The following is a 10870-nucleotide window of genomic DNA, read 5'->3' on the forward strand; positions in this document are numbered from 1 at the left end:
TTTATGGGAAACGGCCTTGTTAGAAAAGCTAACCAATAAACTGAAACTGACACTGGGACAAATAGAAGAGGATGCCTTCACCCCAGTATGGCTCCCCTTTATCACATACACAGCCCAACAAGGCAATGACTAGAATCCACCGACAGCATTCAAATCCATCTGGCTTCCCTGATACAAAGGCAAACAAACCGCACTGCAGCCAACCACAGACAAGGCACCACACCCTCTCCCCCATAATACATCTTACTACCAAGGAATTGTAATAAACAATTAGAAAGAGAACCTACCCAGTTGATGCTGACACAAAGCCCTGCAGGTACACTTGGCAAAGGAATATGTCTCCCCACCCCACCCCTGCTCTCCGCCCTCTTCTTCCCCAACCTTATACTGTACTCAACTCTAATGTCTCACAACAAATGTAACTGCTTTCTAAGAAAGACTGTACAACCTGGGGGGAAAGACAAGGCATGTACTTTTGTAAACCAATAAAATCTTTATTATTATTTTTAAAAAAAAAGACATCTGAAGGCAGCCCTATATCAGGAGGTATTTAACGCTTGATGTTTTATGTTTTAAGATATGCTGAAATCCGCGCAGAGTGGCTGGGGAAACCCAGCCAGATGGGTAGGATATAAATAATTAATTTGTTGTTGTTGTTGTTGTTGTTGTTGTTGTTGTTGTTGTTGTTACTAGTTGAGGATATTTCACCCCTACCATTGCAAGAATCTGCTGATGTTTCAGAAAGGAGGGGGCGGATATTGCTCATTACTTATTCCGCTCCAGCCTGACTTCAAAGGGAGTCTGAGTGTTATCTGTGTATAGATAAGGTCGCTGCTCATGCAGCTGTAACACTCAGTGCAGTCCAGCGTCTCCATTTAGTCTGTAGTTAGTTTGTATAATAGCTGTAGAGAATAAAAGAAGTTATTCTACAGAAGCTGTCGTTCGTGTGGTTCATGCTCTGCTGTGCTCCGCTGACTACTGCAAGTGAGTTTGGTGCTCACAGCTCTGAGTTGTGAGTTCACAGCACTTAGACCTGCTTCCTGCATGGAAGGTCTCTGGAAGTGCTTTCCAGCTCACCTGGCCCAGTCGGGGCTGAAGAGGTTGAGCCCAGTTGGTGGCACTGGCTCAAAGGCGAAGCTGACACTAGTTTCAGTAGACAAAACTGAGCTGTTTGCACATTCAAGTACATAGAGATGCTGCGTCCAATGGAGTGCTCACTACAGCAGCAAGAGACTATCAGAATGAATAACACCAAGTATTTTCATATTATTTTACACTTCCCAATCATTTCAGTGCTTCCTGCAGAATGTTCTTGTTGACGGGACTTAGTATATGAGATCTGTGTGTCTCCTGTTCACTCATCCCTAGCGACATCTCAATCCACCATCTACAGTGACCATATGATGTCCCACCACCTCCCATTGGGCTGCCTCTGATGGCATTGGGCATCACACCTGTGTGTTAAGTTTGGAGTCATGAAATGAAAAGATGTAGATGACATAAAAATAGGTAGTGTGCATGGAATACATCACTCTTCTTCAACCTTGTGTCTCCAGAGGTTGTTGAACTACAACTACTTTCATTCTCAGCAAGCATGGGCAATAGCCAGAGATGATAGGAGCTGAAGTCCAATATTATCGAGAGACCCAATGCAAAAGATGCTTTGACTTCTATGGGGAGAGACAAGAACCACATGTGTGAGGGTATCTGAGGGAAGCAGAAGGAGGGAAGGGTTGCCTGGCATGCTCTTATTCTTATTCTTGTTCTTATTCTTATTCTTATTCATTATTCTATACCTCCCTTCATCTGAGAATCACAGGGCAGTTGACAATATAAACAATGAAGGAGTGCGTAAACATCTAGCTTACAATGAGGGGATATAGCTCAGTAGCAGAGCTCAGCTTTCCATGCATAAGGACACAATTTAATTGCTAACACCTCCAGTTCAAAGAGCCCCAGTTGAATGAGAGAAAAACACGTTGAAGGGCAAGAGAGAATTTTTGCTACTCAGGGTAGACTGTAGTTAGATAGAAGGGCTAATGGTTTGAATCAAAGGAAGGGATATGTACATCCACAATCCTCTTTCTACACCCTGCACAAGTTTCACATTATATCAATTCAGAACGTGGTTGGGAGGCAGTGTAACTTTACCCTGACTTAACTTACACCGGCTTACTTCACACCAGCTTCTTGTGCATAGAATGGCTCCCTCAAATCTCCTTGGATGCAAATGCAAGATAAGCATTTTCAGTGGCTACACCAAGGTTTTTGGAATTGCCTCCCTCAGGTGCCATACTTTCCCCCACACCTCTTCTGGCTTTCCTTTATCAGATGTGCCTTCCTTTCTCCATTTTTTAATTGATATTTTATTAAAAGATTTTCAAAGGGAAAATGTGGTAATAGAAAAAGAACTCTCATGGTATTGTTGGTGTTTTGATGTTTATTGCACACTTTCATTTATCACATTATACTTTGCCTTTTGATGACATTTCTTGTCCTAAGTCATTTAGTTGCGAAAGAGGAATGCAAATTTCCTTAACAAACAGATGAAGTAGTCATAAATCTTGAATGCAGATGTAAAGCTATAACGGTCTCTAGAACAGGCATAGGCAAACTCAGCCCTCCAGATGTTTTGGGACTACAACTCCCATGATCCCTGGCTAACAGAATCAGTGGTCCGGGATGATGAGAATTGTACTCCCAAAACATCTGGAGGGCCGAGTTTGCCTATGCCTGCTCTAGAGTATTGAAGATGTAACATAAATAAGGACTCCATGTTGACACTAGTCTTCTGCTTTCATTGCACATCAACTAAGCCACCAACAACCTTGGGTGAAAAAAAGGAGCCAGTTTAGGAAGGCTTCTCAATGTTAGGAGCGCCCTACTCTCATGTAGGACCCTGCCAGAGACACATGCCCGACTGACATGTTCTCTCCCTCCTAGTTGGTTATTCGGGAGCTTCAGAAGCTTTCTTCATCCCAAAGATCACAGCGACTGATACCAAAAGGCATTAGCACACTTAGGGATACGTAGAGTATTCACAGTTTGCGTAACAGTAGCACAGCATTTTGGCTAGTCTACTTTTTTTACATTTAATACACTAGGGACATTCTAACTTAGCTCCTTCCACTTTCTCATCAGACAGCAAAGAGAAAAAGAACAAAGGACAATAGTCCCACATCACGGAACACAGTAACACAAACATCCTGTCTCCATCACTTCCTACACTGTGGAATGAAAACATACATTGTCATGTGATAGAGAACGATCTCATGACTGCAGACATGGAGCGGGAATCTCAACATCTACCATGATTAGCCAGTATCTCCTTACATTGGGACATCATGTTTCCCAATTCACTCCTTCTCAGGAGGAGGTCAAGTTCCTGCCTCAAGCACTGTTTGTCTTCCTTACTAAGTGCTCTCTGGTATTTAGGTCAGGCCTTAGGAAAAGTATGTATAACTTAGGAGAAAAAATGAAGCCCAACAAACTAGCACTAGAAATCAAGATGGAGAAGACCTCCACGGCCACCATGTATTTCCCTTTGGTGCTCAGGTAGGTGGGCACAAAGGACACCCAAACACTGCAAAACACCAACATGCTGAAGGTGATGAGCTTGGCTTCGTTGAAGGTATCAGGCAGCTTCCTTGCTAGGAAGGCCACAGTGAAGCTGGTGATGGCTAGGAGACCCATGTAACCCAGAACAATATAGAACATGACATCGGAGCCTTCGCTGCATTTCACTATTATCTGACCAACCTGAGAATGTGTGTCCAGTTCTGGGAAAGGAGGAAAGGTGCTCAGCCACACTACACTAATGACCGTTTGAATGAGAGAACAGAGAATGACGACTGAAACGGCTAGCTTCTTCCCAACCCATTTCCTCATCTTGTTCCCTGGTTTTGTGGCCATGAAGGCCAGAACCACAATGATTGTTTTGGCCAACACACAAGAAACAGCCATGGAAAAGACGATGCCAAACGTTGTTTGCCTCACAAGGCAGGTCACCTTCCCGGGCATGCCGATAAATAAGAAGGAGCAGAGAAAACAGAGCAACAGGGAGATGAGGAGGGTGCAAGTGATGTTCCAGTTGTTGGATTTGACAATAGGAGTATTGCAGTGCAGAATGAAGGCTGCCATCACTGCAATTGTGAAAACCGAAAGGCAAAGAGCCAGGGAAACCAGAACTCTTCCCAAGGGCTCCTCATAGGATAGGTAGCTGATGCTTTTGGGAATACATTTGTCCTGGCTGTTGTTTGGATACTGATCTTCTGGGCAGTCCTCACATTGGTCTGCATCTGAAAGTAATGGAATCCAGTTTGTTGAGTCTTCAGCATGTGCAACGGTTGTTCTCTCAGGGCGTTATATGTCAAAGAGGATTGGCAAAAACCAATTCAATATTTGTCTTTGTCTTTAACGTTTTTTATTTTTTCTTGTTTTTTGCACAACACAGAACTAATAATAATAATAATAAATGTTATTAAAAGATTTTTAACTTGTAAATTTTATTAACTTACTTGTACCAAACCCAATCCCAATTCAAGTTCCATACTCCAGTCTTCTCTTTTCGCAGCAAAGTGCAGAGAACAGCTCATTGGCTGGTTATGGAGATCATTTACATCAGGCATAGGCAAACTCCGGCCCTTCAGATGTTTGGGACTACAATTCCCATCATCCCTAGCTAATAGGACCAGTGGTCAGGGATGATGGGAATTGTAGTCCCAAACATCTGGAGGGCTGGAGTTTGTCTATACATTCTGCTCTGCTAACAAACTTAATGGACATGTACCAGAATGATTCAAAGGTGTTTTTCTTTTTCTGCCCATGGCAACCCTTAAGCTTTGTGCTAATTTTTGAAGCAAAGCTTCAAAACCCAAAAAAGTTTCTTTTCTTTTTTGCCACATAGCTCTATTTTTCTTCACTTACCCATCTGGATTGAAATCCTCCCACTTGGGCATGGTACACAGTCATAGCAACAGATTTGCTCCCCCTGCTTGGGAAACATGCTTTGTCCAGGATAGCAGTGCTCCACACATGAGGAACTGGGCGGGGTCTAATAGGAACCAGAAGAAAAGGCATTCAGAATAGAATCGGAACTTCTTTTTTAACACTAGTCTAAGTCTTACTATCATCTTTATGGCACTCTAACAAAGCACATTCTCAGGAGTCAGCATTTGGGTGCATTGTGGGGTATATGCCAAGGTCTTAGCATAGCGGTTGTCAGCCCATGTACTGCCTTTCCTCCAAAGCAACCTAGTTTCAACACACACCAACTTCTCTACCCTTATCCAATATCCAAGGAAGCAAGAGGCATTATCATAGAGCAAGGACACAAGGCAGGGCCAGTAGAAGGTGTGGCTGGGAGGGTGGGGGCCTGGGAAGAGTCTCAAAGACCCAATAGAAATGCTTGAACTTCTGGTTTCAGGTGTGCTCACCACTGGGTGCAACCCCCTGGAAACCATGAGAGGCAGTGGGGTGCTGTGAAATATTTCGTAGCAAAAGTCTGAGCAAGCCAAGGAGCCTTTGAGAGAGCAGTGGATGCGTAGCAGGGAGCTGTTTGCATTCCAATGGTCCCACATTTAATATTGAGCATCTGCTGGTTGGGTCATTTCTCCTGTGAGAGCACTGTTGAATCCTCCTGCTTCAGGGGTGAGGAAGAGGTCTGGATATGTTAATAAATTTACCTCCGCCATCTTGTGAGTCTCCAGGCTATTCTCACAAAATGAATATCAGTGAATGTAAAGGAGGAGAAGGTGGAGATCATTCTCACCTGATGAAACTTGTGATTCCACACAACAGCGCTGCCATTCATGGTGAGCTCCTTCCCTGAAGGACTCAGGGGGTCCACCCATCCAACTTGGGCTCTCTGGAAAGACTCGTTGGGGAAAGTTACCAAGCTGATGAGATCATATCCAGCTGCCAAGCCCCCATTCACATCAAAATAGATTTCTTCCCCAGCACTATTGTTAAAGTGGACGTTTCTCAGAAAAGGGTGAAGCTAGAATCAAAGAGAAATATTGAGCAGACAATGGGAAATGGATTAATGTTTTTTTCTCTCAAATGAGCCCAAGTTGTGTAAAATAACTGCATTCCTCAGGTGTGTGTTTCTGAAGTATTTGAAGGTAGTGCTATTGTTTCATAAGAAAAGAAAAGGATCCTTGCTGTATCAGACCAAAGGCATGTCTAGTTCCAGGGAGAGTGAAAGCTCAGGCCTGAGGGTGCTAGTGGGGACAGAGAAACAACTTACTAGCAGCATAGTCATCATTTGCAATCATCTTTCTCTCACATAATTTATAATGCTCGAAAGTGTGTCTGACACAAAGGCCCAAACACACCCTTTGGGGCTCCCACATCTTCAGCTCTGGTGTCAGCTGAACCAGGAGTTGTGGGTATCGCAAAGCCAATAGGAAGACCCTTTCAAAACCTCTTTACCACAATATCATTGCCACCAAACATGAACCTGCAATGGTCTGTTCTTGTCAGATATTCAAATCTCCTCCATCAAAAGAGATTTAGAAGATGAATAAAATAAGTAGTCCAAGAAAGGCATATAGCCAATATTTCTTGTTGTTGTTTAGTTGTTTAGTTGTGTCCGACTCTTTGTGACCCCATGGACCAGAGCACACCAGGCACTACTGGCTTCCACTGCCTGCCGCAGTTTGGTCTAACTCATGTTGGTAGCTTCAAGAAGACTGTCCAAACATCTCGTCCTCTGTCATCTCCTTCTCCTTGTGCCCTCAATCTTCACGGTCTTTTCCAAGAACATCACGGTCTTTTCCAAGAAGTCTTCTCTTCTCATGAGGTGGCCAAAGTATTGGAGCCAATACTAGACGCTTCCAATTGGTCTCTGCAGCTCAGCAGCAGATCTCCGGACTTCAGGGCAGAACTATGTGCCAGGTCATGCTTCCAAAGACCCCTGCTTTCACTGGAGAATACAGTAACAGGCTGGGATCCAAAGCATGTGAAGCATGTTATCCAGGAGTGACAATCCTAGGGACCCACCTCGTTTGGGGGCCAAAATAATTTTGGGTGTGGGAGCCAAAATTGGGCAGAAGTGGATGCCAGCTCTTCCTCCTCCTCCTCCTCCTTCTCCTGCCCTGGATGGGAAGGAGGTGGAAAGCAGCCCCTGACCAATGGGGGCAGAAGGAGAATGAAGAAGAGGAGGCAAAGCCCCAGAGAGGAGATGCATGTCAACCATTGAAGCCGCACTGTCACCATTGAAGCCGCACTGTCTCAACAACCTGACCTCATGACGTGATGTCACACATGCATCATACACACCCCACACCCGTCTCCCTCACCAATTGGCACATCTGGTGTGATTTGTGTCTGGTCTTCCTCTGCTCAGTGGCAGTACTAACATGGGTAAGAACCAGGAAACGTTGTGGAGGCCATATGAAACATGAAACAATAATAACAGAAAACTGTGTTTCTGTGTTACTTTATTATGTCTTCTAATTTAATTGAGGGATCTGTAGCTACCTGCCAGGCCCCGACTTCAAGGATTCCCCTTGCTTTATGCTTGGCTCTTGAGGAATACATGGCATGAAGAGCATGGGCTACAGCATACACAGCATTGTAGATACTGTAGCTCTGGCCAGACATTTGCATTTCAAACACAGCTCTGGGGAGACTCTCCAGCCTCTCCTCCCCTGTGCAGTTACCTCTGTTTGGATAATATAGGCTATATCTTGGGAATGAACAGAAAAAAGCAGTGCACCAGAACTCCTTTAGAAAATAAAATGTAGACTGGAGAGGATTGATGGTCTCAAGAAAGTCCTGAAATCCTGGCACCTCCATGGTGTGGAGGGTGAATGACAGTGAGCTGTTGAATGATTTTTTAATTATTTTCTCCTCAATCTTAACAGCCATAAAATCCCACTGAGCCGTAGTGATCCACACCCTTTCTAGAGGGTGCATTAAAAAGATTTCATTGGAATATAAAATCAACCGCAAACCTTCCAGAGACTGATTGTCTCCATAGACCAAAATCACATTGATTCCTGGCAATTCAAGAGTTTTCAGAACTGCTATCAATCTTTGTTGGCTTATCTCATCTGGTAATAGCTGCGTCACTGGTGGAATCACTACTGTCCAAGCTGGGCAAAGATTGTTCTGCAAAAGCTTTGGTCTCAAGTATCGAAGGAAAGTTTCTCCACTGTCATCATTGGAAACAAGGAAGCCAATCCAGTTCCATCCAAAATACATGAGTAGCTGAACAATGCCATCATATTGGGGACCTTCATCTGGGGCCAAACGGTACATAGAAGAGAAGTGAGTTTTCTCACTCAGCACTGGATCAAAGGAGCTGTAGCTGAGCTAATGGGAAAGAGAGAACACTTTTAGAGTTCCAGCAGCCAAGATCTTAATAATGAGATACTGGAAGATCTTAGGGGGCAAATAGTACTTGCGGGAAAATTCAATAATAATAAAATAATGGCACAAGTCCCGCAACACAAAGACTCCTTTGGAATTGAATGGCCAGTGGATTATGCATATGGTGAAAAATGAGAATAGAAGATGCCCTTCACAATGCAAAACTTTTTGGTTAACGTAAACTGTGCCTCACCTTCAATGATAGTAGTCTGCAATAAACATTAAAATGAATTTGCTGTTCTCTTGTAAGTATTGATTAAACACCAGCTTCTGGGTTAGAGTGAACTATTTATCATGCTATCTGATTTATGTTGTCCATCATCATCCTACATGCCGGCAATAGTTCTTCCCAATCAAGTGTTAAGCCACAATATTTTACTCCAGCAGGAACATCATGACAATTTGCATTGCAACAGTCAAATCTTGGGGTTACTAGAACATGAGTCTCTGCAGTCAGGCTACCTGTGGCCATGAACATCTGTAGCTAAGAAACCAGCCACAGCTGGGAAAAAGCACTCATAAAGATGGATCCAGATGGATCCAGGAACACCCTCAGGCTAGAACCCTGTTCTTTCAGAAGGAAGGCAAACCCAACCAGGCAGGCAAATGACCAGCCTCTCAGGCACAGCCACCCACAGTCTGTCCACTTTCCCATGATTCAAACTCAGTTTCTTAACTCTCATCCAATCCATTACTGCATCCAGACATCCTTCCAGACCCTACTCTGCCTCTTCTGACTCAGATGTTATAGAGCTACTTATCGTCTGCATATTTATGACGCTTGGACCCAACACTCTTAATGACTGCTCCCAATAACTTCATGTAGATTAAGACAGCAATGCAGCCAGCGCAGAGCAAAATAGACTTGGCAAAACCTGCTTTCAGACTGGTGGATGAAGCATACAGGAGAGGATGGGTTGCTCTTTATATCCCTCCTCCTTGCTGTATCTGCCTACTTCTACACATACCTGTGGAATCTTGTAGGTATTTAAGATGTTGGACGTCTGAATGGAGTTTTGGGATGTGAGACACCCAATGACAGCCAGCACTTTCTTTCTCCTGACACAGTTGTAATTGGGGTAGTGCACTTTTCCTAGGAATAGTAGGTCCAGAGTAGCCCCGGAAGTTCTCACGGCACTGAAATAATTATCAAGAACCTTTGCTGTCAGCGAGGTGTTGGGTAACAATTCAGGATTTTTGTTGACCTCATTCATGGCAAAAACAAACGCAAGGACATGTTGGTAGTTTTTAGGAATAATGCTGTCAATGAGATGGTCATACAATCTTTTATTCTCACAACAGAGAGGCAGCCTGGGTTATGATTTCTACGTCTAAGTAAATCACCTCTTTTCCTATCCTATGGGATAGTTGTTACAATACAACACAATTTTGAGCTTTACGCAGGCATCATATGCATATGCAGAAAATGATCCCTGGATCACTCTGTCATTCACCCTTGGGCAGCAAAATGTATTGGGCCAGCAAAGCCCATAGGAATGATTTTCTAGCTGCTGCCGACAAATCATGTTCATGAAAAGATACTCGCAGAGACTTCAGGAATTTCTAGTGCGGAACAATGGCTCAAGAGAAAATCATCATTTAATCCCTGCCCTTCTGTGAAGTCCACTCAGCCTGCAATTATATTCCTGCTTACTTACAACTAAACAATTTATTTTCATTAAATAGGACTTGGCTATCAGGGGTCCCAGATACAATGCGTTTTTTGCTTAACACAGACAGCATGGAATTTAAAGACAGTTACAATGACTAAGGCACCCAGTTAAGGCTGGGACAGCAGCAGCATTTTCTATATGTAGAAAATGATGATGATTGGATCACCTTACCCTTTACCCTCAGGCAGCAAAATGTATTGGGCCAGCACTGCCCAGAGGAACAATTTTCTAGCTGCTGCCCATATATCAGCTTAAAAAAATCAAAAGAGACTAGCAGAGACATCACTGAGAATGTTCCCCTTAAGAGGAGAAGGGGGCAATGAAAGAAGAGTCAGTCCAAGCAGCTGGTTGTAACTAGCAATCTTTGTGGTGAAGCAGAGGGTTTTCATGTGATCAATGACGGCATAAATATATAAAAATGATATTACTTACTACCCCAGAGGACGAGAATATGGATGTTTTCTAAAGTCGCTTAAAGGAAAATTAACAAGGCCAATGGATACAAATTCAGCAATTAAGATCTCATCTGCAGAACCTTCTGAGCTCAGATGGTGGCTTATAGAATATTGCAGATACAACAGCAGTAGCAAGATCACCTGAAGCACAGATAAATCCTGCTCCAAGCCACAGCCCCACACTTGCATGGTGTCCTTCTCCACTCACGGTCACCACCACCAGCAATTTTCGTCTTCTGACACAAGTTACACAAAGCTTCACTCTAGAAGTTCTTCACTAGTGCCCCAATTCCACCATGGGGCGTTTGGGTGGAAGGACCTACAATCAAAGTCTGGGCTGACAGAGTTGTTCTTGTCTGTTGCCAT

General features: G+C 43.7%; 1 protein-coding gene across 1 annotated transcript; it reads right to left on the reverse strand.

Moving 5' to 3' along the window:
* Nucleotides 1–3390: 3390 nt before the first annotated feature.
* On the reverse strand, nt 3391–10870 carry LOC144325305 (vomeronasal type-2 receptor 26-like). Its single transcript, XM_077918112.1, has 7 exons — nt 10828–10870; nt 10221–10299; nt 9345–9636; nt 7483–8319; nt 5771–5998; nt 4927–5053; nt 3391–4298 (listed from the first exon to the last, which is right to left on the reverse strand). The coding sequence occupies exons 1-7, from the start codon at nt 10868–10870 to the stop codon at nt 3391–3393; spliced, it is 2514 nt and encodes an 837-aa protein (XP_077774238.1).

This window comes from Podarcis muralis, chromosome 13 (genome assembly GCF_964188315.1).
Source record: "Podarcis muralis chromosome 13, rPodMur119.hap1.1, whole genome shotgun sequence".
Lineage (NCBI taxonomy): Eukaryota > Metazoa > Chordata > Lepidosauria > Squamata > Lacertidae > Podarcis > Podarcis muralis.

Excerpts from the sequence above, each read along its gene's own strand:
- LOC144325305 (XM_077918112.1), bottom strand. The coding sequence starts at position 10,870 with ATGGCAACAGACAAGAACAACTCTGTCAGCCCAGACTTTGATT. Across the intron at positions 10,300-10,827 it reads TGTCAGCCCAGACTTTGATT|CTGATATATGGGCAGCAGCT; the intron begins GTAGGTCCTTCC and ends GATTTTTTTAAG. Across the intron at positions 4,299-4,926 it reads GAGGATTTCAATCCAGATGG|ATGCAGACCAATGTGAGGAC; the intron begins GTAAGTGAAGAA and ends CATTACTTTCAG.